This window comes from Aethina tumida, chromosome 4 (assembly GCF_024364675.1).
Source record: "Aethina tumida isolate Nest 87 chromosome 4, icAetTumi1.1, whole genome shotgun sequence".
Classification (NCBI taxonomy): domain Eukaryota; kingdom Metazoa; phylum Arthropoda; class Insecta; order Coleoptera; family Nitidulidae; genus Aethina; species Aethina tumida.
The window spans coordinates 12,813,895-12,831,467 of NC_065438.1; the positions used below are offsets into that span (position 1 = coordinate 12,813,895).

General features: G+C 26.0%; 2 protein-coding genes across 5 annotated transcripts in view; both read left to right on the forward strand.

Annotated features, from left to right (window-relative positions):
• The window catches only part of LOC109601622 (aquaporin AQPAe.a), a 31,766-nt gene extending 19,503 nt beyond the window's left edge, over positions 1 to 12,263 (forward strand). For 3 of the 4 annotated variants that reach the window (XM_049966729.1, XM_049966730.1, XM_020017873.2), the window contains 5 exons: positions 8,688 to 8,881; positions 11,286 to 11,429; positions 11,488 to 11,724; positions 11,786 to 11,866; positions 11,928 to 12,263. In XM_049966729.1, the coding sequence (XP_049822686.1) occupies positions 8,688 to 8,881; positions 11,286 to 11,429; positions 11,488 to 11,724; positions 11,786 to 11,866; positions 11,928 to 12,056 (785 nt within the window). In that variant the 3' untranslated portion in view covers positions 12,057 to 12,263. Of the gene's footprint in view, positions 1 to 2,215; positions 2,532 to 8,687; positions 8,882 to 11,285; positions 11,430 to 11,487; positions 11,725 to 11,785; positions 11,867 to 11,927 lie in introns of those variants that run through there. The other variant, XM_020017874.2, reaches the window with a different exon arrangement.
• A 1,500-nt stretch (positions 12,264 to 13,763) lies between these two features.
• Positions 13,764 to 16,823, forward strand: LOC109601621 (heat shock factor protein). The gene has a single exon (XM_020017872.2). The coding sequence runs from the start codon at positions 13,909 to 13,911 to the stop codon at positions 15,472 to 15,474; it is 1,566 nt and encodes a 521-aa protein (XP_019873431.1). The 5' UTR covers positions 13,764 to 13,908; the 3' UTR covers positions 15,475 to 16,823.
• Positions 16,824 to 17,573: the final 750 nt, after the last annotated feature.

The following is a 17,573-nucleotide window of genomic DNA, read 5'->3' on the forward strand; positions in this document are numbered from 1 at the left end:
ATTGTCGGTATTGAATAAGTTTTTCGACGAATTGTTGAGTGTTTTCGTAGAACCTGTCTTGAAGATGGAAATACACTCGAATTTAATCAGAATATTATAATCATTTTGAATACGTTAATGATTTGAATTTCAAAGTTGTTGATTTTAAATATTTAGCATCATTCAATTGTTATTCAAGGTGTATGCAATATATTATAATATTTATAATATAATATATATTTAATAATTAATCACTAGTAATTTTTTTATAATGTGCCTCGAATTTCTAGCACTCATTATCCATTTATTTAATATTTATAGTTCATAGAGTTTAACTCGTGTGACATTAATTTTATCCAGCAGAACATATCAAGTTCATTTTTGGTTGGCGAGCGAACCGAAGAATGTTGTTTACATAAAAATGATATATATGTATTTACAAGTCTAAAATTAAGAAGAAGATATCGGATATCTGTACTTTCACCAGTAATAATAACTTTTTAAACCTTTGACTTGAACCGTAAGCAAGTAAAAATTAATTATCAACTTATTTATATTTTTTAATTTATTGTTTTAAGAACTAACTGTTACTTACGCAATTAAAAAGAAATTTCCAACAGCAATTGACAAAGACCTTTAACTTTTTATTCAAGAATTGATTCAATTAATTAATGAAATTGCATAATTTATTAAATAAACAACGTTCAAGTGTTGAATTACGCAGATTTATACCTATGGAATTATTAGCATACTAAATAGATATTTTGAATTATACAAATATTTTATTGATTATGTAATAATCGCGTTAAACACTTATACAAATAGTATAAAAGAAACACAAATTAATAGACTTTAACAATGAAAACATCAGTGATATTTTTTTACGACTGTCAACACAAATGTGTACATTTAACAATTATTTAATTAACAACTTTAATTTATGTGTGAAATCGTATATCAATTTCCACTTCCGATTTTTGTTTATTAATTGTAAATATCATTCCTGCAACATGATAACAAACGACGGATTTATTTATGCTTTTACATATTTTTGTGTACATCCCTGTCATTATATGGTATTCAAACCATGGTTTTATTTAAACCATATAAAAATACATAAGTTTTTTTTTTGTTATCAAAATATTGAAAGCTTTTAAAATAAAAATTAGTGATTTATTATATATTAGATATTAAAAAAATATTACAAATTGAATGTTAAATTAATTAAATTTTCTGAAATACCAAACTTAATTAATTAGTCATTAAATAAATTAATAGCTGATAAAATAATAAAATAAAAAAAGTTGTGAAGTTAAAAATGTCCTTTTTTGTAAATTAAGGATATTTACCAATTTCAAAAAATATTCAAATATTATTATTGTTATTAGTTTGAATCAAAAGTTTTAATCATAATACATAATTGGAAATCTACTATAAAAATTTAATTATTAACCATTATATAAACTAATATTTACTGAAAATAAAAAGTTAGGGTGATATAATAAGAAATAAAATACTCTTCTTATAAATTAAAAAGATTAAATAATTTTATAATATAATATTCGTATTTTATAGAAATAGTTTTTCAGAGATTGAAAATTTTCTAAAAAACATTCAGAAATTATTGTTTAAAATGTAAACTTCAACTTTAACACATTTAATAATGTCTAATTTTTATGATATGAGAAACAAAATATTCAGAAATTATTGTGGTTATTAGTTTAGACCAAATTAAATACAAAATTTTGTACTTTTTGTATTTAAAAAGTTAATTTTACGTTTACTTAATTTTGATATTTCTAGTAATCTTTAAAAATCTTTTTTAAATTGGTTATGTTTACATTAAAACATACAAAATAGTGAAAAAGTAAATATTTTGAACCCAAATTTTTGGCCACACAAATAATTAAAAATAGTCCCATAAAATTTGGTTAATTGTTTTAACAAATAATTATAAATTTATTACAAAAGTATATTTATTTAATTTTAGAATTTAATGAGAATATCCAGAAAATTAAGAAATAAATCATTCAACCCCATTAGTTTTAAAAAAGTCGGAAAATTTAGTTGCGGAAACGCTCCCGCCCATGCAAATGTTGTTGCACACACATCGGACCTGAATTAAAACACCGATAAAAAAGAGTGGGAAACATAATCGTCGCAATTAAAATAATGATCAGCACGTGCAATCAAACAGTTAGAAATGCATCATGACGAAAACCGCATTTACCAAGAAATCCAGCGGCACCGTGATAAATTAGAAAGAGTCCGAAAAAGAAAGACGCCGACCTAAAATAGCCGAAGAAAAGAGCATTTTATTTTCGACATTGATCATATCGTCAAGAGTGCGTGGCCGATATAGTCGAGTGTTCGAACACACGACGCAGTGGTTTCGATAGCGGCGGCCAAGAAATGTGCTTTTGACCGTGCGGAGAGTAACACACACACAAACACTTGGCTTTGACATTTATCTTTTTTTTTCATCCCAAGTTTGTCACTCGGTTAATTTTTTAATTAGTTTAGCAAACATACGGATAGCAAAATGGCCAAAGGTACGTTTATTTTTTACTTTCTTTTATTTTTAGTTTATAAATTCAAATTCTACCCCCTTGACCTTCTCGTGCATAAATTTTATTACTTGAATAAGCTGTAAATAAATTGAATGGTTCAATGGTTTAGTAAGTCTTAATTTTTAACGTTTGTTTGTTGTTGACTAAAATTAGTTCCTGTTATTTATTTTTCATCCACTATTTGTGATAGAGAAATTTTAATTAATTTCTATAATATTTGAAAAAAGTATAAAATTTAATTTAATTAAGTTTACGAAAATTATTAATTATTTATAATACAAAATTTGTTTATTTTATTTTATTCTATTCAATTATATTTTATTTTGTATTATTTTCTTATTTTTTTTTAATTTTATTTAATTTATATTAAATTGTTTTTGTACATTATTAATTCTTAACCTATTTCTCATAACTTAAACTGAATTAATTATTTTTTATTGTTTGTTTTATTAAAACAAATAATATTTATCATATTACATAATTTAATGAAGGTCAAAAGGTCACACACACGTGTACACAATCTCTTCGTTTTAATTCTTCTATTGATGCATAACTTTCGAGTCAACTTAAATGCACCATTAATATTCGAATTACGTTCCAAATGAGCATGGAGTATTTTAATTTGGTTATTCAACTATTTTGAAATTGGTTAGAAATTGCATAATAAGATTAGTAACAGTAACAGAAACTAAATTTTCAATTAAAAATAGCTCAACCAATTTTTCTCATTTTTGACATTAAAATATTAATATTTTTAAACTGTTGTTCGTTAAAAACAAGTTAAACTTAAATTTATTGGGATATGCCTCACTTGAATATATAAATTCTATTTTCTGGTATTAAAGGTACTGAACAATAAAATTTATGCGTTTCTGCAATTACTTTTAATATTCAACTAACTAGTGTCATAAAGTAATTAATGTTTTAATTAATATAATTTGTTAAAGCTGAACTTGAAGTTTAAATTTCATCATAATTTTTATAGAGATATATTAAATAAATGTAGTCACTATTTTAAAATTGTCATTTTTGTCTATAAAAAATACTATTATTCATTAAAATCAAGATAAAAATAAATTAATGGAATATGCCACCTCTAACTAATATTTTTCTCATTTTTGTCTATAAAAAATACTATTTTCTCACCTATTAATCATCAAAATCAATTAAAAATAAATTTATAGGGATATGTCTCCTCTTAAATATATAAATTCAATTTTTTTTTTAAATTACTTAACAATAAAATTTATGGATTTTAGCAGTTATTTTTACTATACAACAAACTCATACCATAAAATAATAAATATTTGTTTCGATTAATATAATTTGTTAAAGTTGAATTTTTCTTTTAAATACCATAAATCTTAGAAGTAAATAAATATAGTGTTTCAATTCCATTATAATTTATAAAGAGAAGTTTTAATTAAGAACAGTCACTAATTTAAAATTTTTTATAAAATATATAATGGGATTATTAGCAGTGATAGTGCCTAAAATGATCTAACCAATTTTTTTCAATTTTGTTTACAAGAATTTATTTGATTAAAATTGAATATTTACTGTTTAATTGAACTTTCTTTCTAATTATGATAAATTTCATTATAATTTTTAAACAAATTTTATATCACGATCACATTATTTTATCTTTGCCGCCAGTACATTTAAATAATCTATTTATTTTAAAACATGGTTTTCATAACAGAAGATTAGATAATTCTAAATTATATAATTTAAAGTAGGTTGATTATTTTAAAAACGAAATATTTCAAAATTTGTACTAATAATACATTCGTGAAAATGTTGTTTAACTGTCAGAAGTAACACACGAGTTTATTTTAAAAACAGCCAACAGCCAATGTAGCCCATTTATTTCATTTTAATATGTGGCCCAAAACTTTAACACTTCATAGGTTTATTGAAAATGCAAGGTTGGCCTATTTATATGTCAAATAAACTTACATACAATGTAGGTTATAAAAGTTTATCTAGGGAAATCCCCCAATTTGGCCTTGAATATTCTTTTTTACATAGTTTTTTCTGCAATGTTATTCAGCAATATTCAAATTAAATGATTGTTCACTTGCCCATTGCTATTTAATTGGTTTTTAGTTTTACAAAAAAAGTCCATATCAATAAAAAGTTATCCTATTTAAATAGGCTATAATTAAAATTTGTTGTTTAATTGTCTGCTCTTTGCTTTGCGAACAAGAGAATGTTTAAAGTTATTGTATTGTTACCTTGGGACACGAATTCAGTTTACTTTAATGCATTTGGCAGCATTTAAAGAACGATGACTTCCAATATGTTTATATCAAAATGAATAACGCATTAACCCAAAATATACATACATATTTATAGGAAATGTAAATTTTTTATTAAAAAAAATCCAAATCATTCGTGCCTAACCTTTATTTAATTTATATAATGTTTTTGTAAACTTTTTACAATTATAATGTTGTTTATGAGTACACATAAAAACATGAACTGGGGAATTATCAAATGTTATGATAACATACGTCAAAGCCCATAATAACATAATTAATTTCCCTCTAAAATAAATTATATGCTTTTTAATTGTTATCATGTTATATAATTAAATTATATATTCCAAGTCCAATGTCCCCTGAATGTCTTGGAAAACTTAAACGTTATGCAACCATCAAAAAATAGTAATTAATTTCTTTCATAAAACGTAATGTCTAAAATGCTTCGTTACTATTATTTATTCAACTAAATTGCATTTACGTGCACGTTTGTTGTTTGCATATCTAATTTATGTTAATATATAAAGTGCCTCAACAATGACATATTTTCATTTCAATCTTTGTGACAATATTTTATCAATACGTAAATTGAATGAAAATAAATAAATTATGCAAAGGCAATTTTAAAATAATTTATAAAATATACGTTGTTTTTTTTATATATACATCAAAGAGAATAAATAGTGTTATTATTGTTAATTACTCGAGGAAATGGACGCGATTAGTATTTAATAACAGTTAATTTGCACTGTTAATCTTTATTTTTCTATTGCATAATAAAACAAGGGAAATTATTAGGTTCATTTTCAGTTTAAAGTCCAACATTTTCGCAAAAACCTTGTAAGCATAATTATTTATGTGACTAAAATAAATAGAAATAATTTTTCCTTAATGATATCCTCGTTAAGACAAGTGTCAGTATCAAATATTTATTTACAAGGGTATGTTTGTTTTAATTTTTTATTATTTTATTTTTTTACGCCCACAATATAAATAAAAATTCAACCCACATTGTTTTCTGATTGATTTAGGCTAAACGTAATACATTCCAATGTAACAGTTATTTATGATAATTTACGTAGTAGAAATTTCTGAACTGGCTAATTTGACATGTAGTCCTTGTGTGTAGGATCAATTTCATAAGTCCTTCAGTGATTTGATTTATAAAAATGTTGTTTTAATAATAATAAATTTCTTCATATTTTTAAAGAGACGTTTTGAGTAAGGGTAGTCCCTATTTTTGAGAAATACATTTAATAATTATAAAATTTAAAATTAATGATAATTTTTAAAGAGATGTTTTAAGTGTAATCACTATTTTAAAGTTTCTTACAATATGTGTAATAAGAATATTAACAATAACAGTGTCTAAATTGTCAATTAAAAATGAACTAATTGATTTTCTTATTTGTATCTATAAAAATATTATTTTTTGAGCTATTATTTATTAAAATCAAGCAAAAAATAAATTTATGGGAACGTATCCTCTCTTAAAAATTTGTACTATCAATGAAATTTAGAAATTTATGCAATTACTTTTACTATCCAACAAATTGACGCATAAGATAATAAATATTTATGTTACTTAATGTAAATTATTAAAGTTGAGTGTGAGAGAAATTTAATAATTATAGAGTTTAAATTTCTTCTTAATTTTTAAAAATGTATTCTAAATAAGTGTCGTCACTAACCAATTTTTTTCATTTTTGTCCATAAAAATTACTATAATACTTACTATACTATAGAAATATTTTAAATAACAGTAACAACAATAATTAATCATTGTCACCAGCAAATTTAATTAATATATTTATTAAAAAATTCATAACATGAAGGTAGTTTAAATTTATAATATCACGACGACCCGAATATTTATTATAGGTCTTAAACCGACAGTAGATTTTGCAACCCCCCTAATATCATTGAGTCGCTGCGTGTGTCCTTTAAAAAGAAGCAGAACCAGTTCACTAGACATATATTTTTTAGTTTCGGCCATTTAGTTGTGGTAAAGATTTGTAACCTTAAGATATTATTGCACAAATTCTTATAACTTAACTTGTAAGTAAATAATTTACTTCTTTCTTTCTTTATCCCATGTAAAACAATGTGCCTTGTAATTTAATATCAAAATAATTCATGAATTTTTGCTAATTTACATACAGATCCATCACCTAACCTTTGTTCACAACGAAAAGTGGTTCACAACTCACGTAACAATAAAAAATGGAAAGTATCTAGTAATTCATGTGTTAATGGTTTACTGAATACAACTTCCGTTTAGTTTCATGCATTTTGGACCATGATACGTCAAATAAACGATTTCATCCATGTTATTAAATAAATGATTGTAATTTGAATCTAATCAGTGGAGTGATTTATTGAATGCTTTACTATAAATATTTGTTTGTGACTTTTTTTCTCCAGTTATCAATAAATAAGGGGTCACGACATGAGAGCTATCGGAGAGCTAAATAAAATTTCAATAAAGCCGTAAGCATTGTTACAAGTTTATATGCCACTTCACTACTAATGTAATGATAATGATATGATAGCATTGAATGATGTATAACGAATTTTTTCGATAATATAACGAAAACAACGCTGTATGATAACTTAATATGTTGTAACTGATTTTTTATGTAATAGGTCAAATTCTGGAACAGTGCATTCAAATAATATTATTTATGTTTTCCTGAAAATATGTTCTTTTATATTAAATTTTAATTGTAACTTGTTAAAGTGGTTAAAGAAACTATTTTTGAAATTTTTCTGATAGGGTTTTTAATTAAGATAAGATAAAAATTGAAAATATGTGTATAAAATACCTAAATTCTACATCATCTGTCGCCTATCTTAACTGGGTTAAGTAAGTGGTAGTATAACCGACGTTTATGATAACAATAAATCCTTACAACTAAATAAGTAGCTCCATTTATGAGCACAATTGTTATAAATGTAAATCCTAAAACACACAAACGTATAGAAGTTAAATAATCAGTATTTGTAGATTACTGACGGAACTGATTAAATAAATTTCACAACTGTAAAATTAAATATTTTCTTTAACAGTTTAATTAGTTTTTTAGAAATTATATTAAAAAAGTTATATGATAAGCAATAAATTAGCAATTAATATTGATGTTTAGAAAAATAAATCATCATTCATAATTTAATTTGTGCAAAAGAAAATGTTTATTACACTTTTGCATGCTACAAGGGACAAATATAGAAAATCCAATAATCAGAATGTTAACTGTTATTTATAAAGATAATAATAATAATGATCAGACGCATGATATTTATGATCATAAAAGTAATTTTTATAATTAGTGTAGAAGAAATCAAATCGAGTCTACTGCTGAACAACAATTTTATAACATTTTTGCATGATACACCTAAATGACACATAAATTGACAAATTAAAGTATTGTAACAACAAACAAATTTTTTCCATTCTAAACAATTTATTTATTGCACTTACTTCTTAATAAAATAATTGCTTGGTCTATTCTTAGTAATGGTGTTAGTAAGAGTGAGAAATTTTACAAACATAAAAGGCGGAAAATTGTAATTTCTTTAAATTCAACCATCTTTGGCATCATTGAAAAAAATTGCACCAAATTCAATTGAAAATTATGGCGACCAATTGGTTAATTAATGCAACTTCGTATTTTCAGTAAAGTTATCTATTTAACAATTGACAAATCTGTTGAACATGTTAAAAACATCAAGCACGTGTGCCCTTTTGTTTATTTAGAAGGGGGGCACATCCACTCCACCTTGTCTTATCTGATACAACCACGAATCGTCAGATAAGATAGAAAATACTAGTAACTAAAAACTAATTATATATATATATATGCAATTCGTGTAGGAAAGAAGATTCAGATAGGTGACAACATGACCACGGTCGACAGGGTAGTGCTTTTCGCCGGTGAGGTCGGCGGTACCGCCATCCTGGTGTTCCTGGGCTGCATGGGATGCGTCGCCGGCATCACCAGCGGCAACAGCATTCCTCACGAACAAATCTCATGGACTTTCGGTCTCGCTGTTATGGTAGCTGTACAAGTAAGTGCAACCATTTATAACTCAAACAGTTATTAAAATACAGGGTAAATAAAATTTTATAAACTCCTTGGTCATTTTTCTTGAAACAGTAAGCAAAATAAACATTACTGACATTTTTTAAAATTTATTTATTTATATTTTTTGATGAAGTAAGCCGCAACACCAACATTTTCCAGTTCTTCAACATTTAGTCATTTTCAAGTTGCATGCAAAAGTTGTTAATCAAATTTGTAGTTTAATCAGATCTAGTTAATAATATTCTAATAATTCAGTTAGATATAATTTTATTTTTGAAATATTTTAATACATATTTTCATTAATCAATTTTTGCTCAAATAATTTCCTTTTTAAAGTTGGTTATAGAAAAAATTCTTTGGAAAATATCTTTGAAATTATGTTTAAAGTCAACAAGTTTTTTAACGTCTGTTGTATAAAAAATATATAAATATATCGTAATATTTTAATATATTTTCAATTTTGTAGTCTGCTCATATTTAATTTCAAAAATATTCAGTGAGATATAGTTTTATTTTTAAGTTCAGTTTTTATAATATTTTATTATTTATTTTGATTAATTAATTTTTTACTCTAATAACTTCCTATTTCGAAATAATTAGTACTTACTTTAGTAATATTTCATTTTAGATATGTATATTAATTCATTATTTATCTATTTACGATTTAATTCTTTTTATTTTTCAAATTTAATTTTTAAAATATTTTTATTCATATTATCAATAATTACCCTAATGGTTTCCCATTTCAAAATAATCATTAGAAGATATAAAAATTTATTTTGAAGCCAAATTTTAATACATATATTTTATTAGAGAATAATATTTTAATACTTCTTTTTATTAATCAGTTCTTTACTCTAATCAAAATAGTTAAAAGACAAAAAAAATCTATAATTTAGTATTCACCAAAATAATAATATTGATATTTTATAATTTATTGTATTTTATACAAAATTTTGTTTAAATAAGTACCTCTCCGAAATTAAAATATTTATTTTATCTAATTTATAATACCATACTTTTATAATACTTGATTTCAGATATGCATAATAATTTATTATTAATCTGTTTACGGGTTAAAAATCAAAGATCTAAGTTTATATATTATATACAAATATAAAATTAATCATTAATACTTTTGTCAATTAATAATTCGATCTACGTGTCGTTAATTATAATAAAAGATTGAGTTTGTACTGATTACCGTTCTTTAAACACATCTAGACAATTGTTTAGACAATAAGATTTAAAAGTGACATTGATGGACTTAACATGTAAATAAATACACCCCAAAATAAATTTATCAATAATTAATAACATCTTTTTATAAACTCCTAATAATAACTGCTGTTAATATTGATGAATAAATGTGCCAACGATAATTTGTAATAAAATCTTTTAAAATAATTATATCACATTATGTATTAACAAGTAACAGGTTTACATTGAAAATTAATACAAACCACATTTGCAGCATGCATTAATTACAATCAACAATTTAATATGTACGTTTGTCCAAACAATAAATATGCGTTTAATTATTACTTTGTTTTGGTTTCCCGCATACATTTTCAGCACATTAAGTTTAAATTTATCCCGTTCTCCTAATAATACTCCCGTTTCGCCTGATTTATATTTTTTGGCATAATTTTCTATTTTCATCTCGACACTTTTTTTTAATTTATTTGTGTATTCCTAGATTCTCTGGCAAAGTTTTGTGCATCACATTAATATAATTTTGAATTTTTAAACGTAGTTTACATAATCGTTTTACTTGAGTTAAATAAATATGTAAGTAAATGTAAATCTTAAAATAAATGTATATAAGTGTGCTACGTCTGTAGCCGTTTATCGACGATAATAAAACAAAAGAGTTTATGCAATATATGTGAACATATTTATATACTTTATCTGGTAAATATTTAATTACAATATTAACGAGTTTTTCACAATAATTCTTTATATTTTATTTCATTGCCAACGTCTAAGGCTTAGGTATTAATGTATTTTAATTTATTAATGTGTATAACAATTAACTTGTTAAATCATCTATAAAAAGTTTTTGATATAAATTTAGTAGTGTTTACTAATAACATATTTTAGATATTGTTCCCATTATCTATAATTATTATTATTTTAATCTAATTTTTGAAGTAGTCTAGAAAATATTTGATAAATAGTGAAATAATTGTGCATTATATAGTTATACATTTATTATTACTTATGCACATTAAAATCTTGGTTATAATTAATTACACAAGACCTTAAAGATATTTTTGTTAGTCATACATCTCACATAAAATTCCCAGAATTGTCTGTAGGCTGCCACCATAATAATTTCCTGTTGTGGTTTTCTAAATTAATATTATTATTTAATATTTTTCCAGATATTTGGCCACATATCAGGATCTCACATTAACCCAGTCGTAACAGTGGCCGCAGCTACCCTTGGAAACATTCCACTTATCCAAATACCAATTTACTTCGCTGGACAAATGTTCGGAGCTCTCCTTGGATTTGGATTGCTTAAGGTAAATCATTTAATCAACCTCCCACTGCTTAATTATGCCTAATAATATTTTTGTTTAGTCTGTAACTCCCGGTCAACTGATAAACGCATCAACAAACACCACGAAAGTAATCGGTGTGTGTTCGCCGGCTGTAAACCCTAGTATTACGCCGTACCAAGGACTCCTCGTTGAATTTTTACTGACCTTCATCTTGGTCCTGGTTTGTTGTGGCGTGTGGGACTCCAGGAACTCCAACCACCATGACTCCGTTCCAATCAGGTTCGGTTTCGCCATTGCCGTCCTCGCCATGGCTGGCGTAAGTTTAGATTTTGACTGATTAAACTTGCAAATACTGACGAATGTGTTTTTCGTCACAGGGTCCCTACACCGGAGCCAACATGAACCCCGTCAGAAGCTTCGCCCCAGCCTTGTTTAACGGAGATTGGGACAACCACTGGGTAAGTATTTTAAAATTGTGTAACCTCGAGTATCAATAAAAATGTTGTTTGTATATTTCAGCTCTATTGGGTGGGACCATTGGCTGCCGGATTTTTGGGAGCGCTCCTCTACAGATTTATCTACGCCAAAGATGAAGAACCGCAACAAAACGTAGCTCCGGAAGGAATTCCACTTAACGACAAAGCGTAGAAAGATTTGTAGATTATCGTTTAACTCGAAGAACTAACGTTGTTTCCCTAATCATTGATGCTGGATAAGGACTCATCCGGATTAAGTAAATGATTGCGTGTGGAAACAACAATTCACCAATTGCCTTTATTGTTATGTAAGAAGACATATCGTTGAAATAATATATTTTAATAGTTTTATTTTTTGTGAATAAAAAATTGTTTTATACACGGGTTTTTATTTGGAATACTGGTGCTGAATTATAATTATATATAAAATATTTAATTTTTATAAAAAAAGCATTCAAAATTGTCGAATTACTATATACCAAAATATCAGACACCTAATAATATTTTAAATGAATTCCATATATAGTCACTGGATAGAAATAATAAGAGTTAAAATGAGCATTTATTTTTTAGAATTTTTTAATTAACTTCGTAAAATGAGTGTAATCTAATGAAAAATTAATATATATCAAAATTATTTGATTTACTATTTTAAAAAGATAAATTGTTACATGTCAAAAATAAATTGGTTTGTTTGTAGGCAAACTGTTCTATAAGCAAAATGTAAAAATTGTCATTAATAAAACTCATTTACCGACTAAAATATGTAAACATATTTTCTTATTTCTTTTTATTTGTTTATAATGAAATTTTTTATTTCGGTATCAAATTTTAGGATTTGAAAATTTTCACATAAATTAACTGAATTAATTTAATAAATATTGTTAATTATTAAAAATGATTAACCAATGGTTAAATTTTAGTATTTCAAATAAATTAAAAATATTATAATAATAAAATTATAAAAATAAAAATTATATTCTTGAAATTTGTTCCCATATACAAAATTCCATTAAAAACAAGTAAAAAGGAAACAAGAAAATATATTTTTATAATTTAGTCAATAAATGAGTTTGATTAGTTGTTTATTTGATAATAATTGTTGATAATTTTGTTTATAAAACAGGTTGTTTACAACCAAATCACTTAATTTTGGATATACATTAGTATTTCGTTAATTTAGACTCATTTCCCGGAGATAAATTAAAAGTTCGAAAATATCTCGTAATAATATTTTTTTCATTTTTTTGTTCATAGTGGGAATTTTTATGTTTATGCATATAAAACTGGCATTTTTACGACCAAATTAAAGAATTTTTGATATACGTTAATTTTAAGTAGGACTCATTTTTCAAAGATTTTTCCAAAATTCAGGTCCAACAGAAATCGATTTTAATTGTTATTAATAATAAAAGTTTTTTATTAATGAATCAATAAGCTTACAAATTATTAAATGTACGGAATTTTCATTCATGAAAGAAACTAAAAAATGCTTGGTATTTTGAATGATTTATAAAAAAATTATAAAAATTTACCTGGATGATTTTTTTGAAGTTCAAGATACATATTAAGGAATATAAAATATACGTGTCAAATTTCATGTGGAATATCCCTAGTTATCCAATTTGAGTGTAACATGGGTTGCATACCGTTTATTGTATTTATATTAGTATCTAATTAATAAAAATAATATAAATATGTTTATTTTAATAAGAACAATTTAACAATATTATTTTATTGAATAAACAACGAAACTAGTCTATTATATCGGATTTGCGGCATGTGATCGGATGTTTATGACATTTGACACTTTGAAATAATGATATTTTTATCCAGTGCAAATAATAAAATTAGTGCTAAAGAAAATATACGTGTTTTGATTGTCAAATTACGGTCTCATTACATTTCTGATGTAATTAACATTATTTTCCCATACCAGAGCCAATTACATGTTGTGTAAAGTGGTAGTTTTTATAATTTGTTAGATTTATGTGCAAATAACTTGGTCCCATTTAAAATCAAAAATGGATAAGGAAGGCGACCCGGAACAGGTTAAAGCAGTTAAGTGCGAACAGGAGGATATTAGCAAGCTAGAGGTCCCTTTATTCTTGAAAAAATTGTGGAAAATACTGTACGACGATGACGCCTACAACATAATTGAGTGGAATGCTGTTGGCGATGGATTTATCATCTACGATCAAATTCAGTTCATGATGCAGTTACTACCTAAGTATTTCAAGCACAACAACATGTCTAGCTTTGTGAGACAGCTAAATATGTATGGCTTTCACAAACGACAACATTCTGAAAAAGATGGTGAGATGGAGTTCTTCCATGATTACTTTCTTAAAGATGTGCCCGAATTATTGAAATTCATATCCAGAAAAGTAACGACGCACAAAAATGCTCCGAGCAAAGACGTCGTGGACCCACAAGAATTGGAGTCCATTTATAAATCAATAAGAACAATGAAATCAAAACAGACTTTGGTGGATACTGAACTAAAGTCACTAAAACAGGAGAATGGTGCTTTATGGAGTGAGTTGAACAATTTAAGAATGAAGCATGCCAAACAGACGCAAATAATCAACAAACTCATCCACTTCCTGGTGCACTACATGCACAGTTCAAATGTGCAGAAGAGGAGTACTGGTAGGCTACCAAAGGAAAATAAAGGACAAAGTATATCAAAAAGGCCAGGGTATTTTGAGCTTGAATATAAAGGTAACAATCCAGAGGTATTGAGTCCAGTAAAAAAGCAAAAGACTGGACACAACTCCAAGAAAGATGAGGGCCCCACAATATTTGAACTAGAGCACAATGATTGTCCTAATGAATACTGGAAAAAGTATGATGAAAAAATGTCTAACACAGAAGCAGGCCAACACATAGTGACAGAACCAGATGAGGATGATTCTGAGAATGTCTGCCTGAATCCCAACATTAATGAAGTGTTTGAGCCTGACTATGTCGACATGGAGGGCTCCAACATCCTTGGTAACATGGCAAACAATGAAAAGTATTTTGAACCAGTACCACCTAAAGATGTGCTTGATGAGAACATCCCCAGCACCAGCAAAAGCCCACCAGTGGTGTCAGCAATCCCAAATATAACAGAAAAAACCTCAATTACCCTGGACAAAGTACTTGGATCAAAGGAGAACTTCAATAAATTCTTGGACAGCACACAAAATGAACTGAACAGCGTACAAGAGACCCTAAGTGGATTAAGCCAGACAGACATTGCCAACTTACTTGAGTTGTTTGAGAGCAATGTTCCACTACCAATCGAGTCGGGAGATTCACCTAAAACGGCAGATTTACCCCCTGATCCGAAAATACCTGATGTAGACAAACCTGATGGCAAACCTGCTTTCAATCCAGATGATATGCTGAATTTGACAAATGAAATAGACAGTATTCAAGGAGAGAATAATTTAATGCAAGGTATGAATTTGGATACAAATGCTGATTTGAGTATGTCGAGTGCGGATTATTTACAAGAGGATGTAAATGGCGCTGAAATTTTAAACGGCGAAAATGTTGATTTGGATAATATTATTGATCTATTAAGTTCTGAAGCTCAGTAAGTTATTTCTTGCCTATTTAAGGTTAATAATTTGAATATGGATTTGCATAATTTACAATTGTAAATGTACATATTCAAATAGTTTTGTATATAATTTGTACATAAATATTTTATTTTATATTGCAACTTTATTTTTATAACTAAGAATGGTTTTGTCATTGAGGAGACCTAGATATATCACACTCTAATGCATTTACATGTTTTTAATTTAATCGTTCTGATGTAGACTATTTAAGTTTTTGTTGTTTAATTATTACGTTCTGATGTACTATTTTTCCTTTTTATTTATGAACAAGTAACTTTTAACATTTTTTATTAAGAAAGGCTGTGATATAATCCTGTATTGAAAAGTACTACCTAATGAGTTTTTTATTTTACAAATAATTTTCAGAGAAAATAATTGTCTCTTGAGTTACAAGTAATATATGCATCTGATAAAATTCACAATGGGTGATTATCAGTGAAGTCTAATTCATCAGTTTTTTTTTAAGTATTTATTGGTAAATGGAATATTGCAGCTAAGCAATATGCGGAAATTTTTTTGTTGCTTATTGTAACATTAATAACATTATTGTTTATTTAGGATGTGAAAGTAGAAATAGGAGAGAGGACAAAGTACCATATTTTAATAAAAATATAAACTTAAAATATACTCCATATCTTGAAAGCGTATTTTTTTAAATTAATTTGGTTGTTCAACAATATTTGGGGTTGGTAAATTAATTAGAACAATTTATTAACTCAATAAGTTGTACAACGAAATTTAATATACATATAGTAGCAATACATTGTTTAGTTTTTCTCATGAATAAGTATTTTGAAACTGTTGATGCCACTAATTGTTTTATTTGTGATTATAATATATTTAGGAATTGTTTTTTCATTTATTTTTTTATAAATTTTTATGCATCGATATATGCTATTTCAAAATTGAATCTCAGTACAAAAAATTGACATGTTCCTAGTAATGAGCTAAAGCTGATTTGCAAAAAATTACGTCGATAAATTGACGGTCGCAATTAAAATTGATGAAGCATAAATACGAATCAATTTTTTGCAGTTCAGTACAACTCATTCTAAGCATAAGACTTTTTTTATTATAGTTTTTCGATCATCTAATAATATTTTCACATATTGGATTTTTGTAGGCATTGAGTTTGTTAGGGTAGAAGGATTTTGGACTTATGTTATGTTGCGACGGATAGAATTAATCATTAGAAATGAAATGAAGCCACCCATCAATTTGAAAACAAAAGTCCAATCCTTGTAACCTATTTTCACATATGTTTTAGTTTACACATTGTTTATTGTATTTCTGTAGTTTTTAATAATAATTTGTTAAGTAAGTAACTGTGCGTTTTAATTAAATTGTTTCTGTTTACAGGATACTTTTAATATGACAGTGTAAACATGTTTATTGATGTCAAACTTAAATAAAATAAATATTGATTTTACAATGGTGGCCAGAGAAATAACACATACTATTTAATGTCTATTAGAAAATATACACCTTTAATTAAATGCAATTAAAATATTTTATTTTATACAATAATTCTACTATCATTCATTTTGTAGATCAAAATAATTTGTACGTAAATTAAATCTGAAATAAATATCCATAGAAATAATACACATTTTAAAAGTATATTAATAACTCTTATTTGTATACTATTAAAATAATATTAATTTACTATTGTTGTTTTATACAGATAATAAAAATTAATATATTTGTATTCTGTAAAATGTTACATATATTTTTTTGGATTGAGCTGAACATAAATATAACAACCTTAATTTTGAAAGGGAATTTTTCGATTAAATCTGTTATTTAATTTAACATTAATATTTTATATAATATCCTTTTTGTTTTTTTTTTTTTAATTTGGGCCCATAGGCTTTACTATTTTCCGAACATACGATCAGCCTATAGTCATTCAAGCTTCTTACATTGCTGGTTATCATTCATTTAAATTTGTACGTCGAATTTGTTTACAAACGTGGGGATCATATGTTCCATTTCGTCCAGGTTAGCTTTAATTTCAATTGAAGATAAGATTGGATCTTTTCTTATAGATCTGGGGTTAAATAAGCATCCCATCT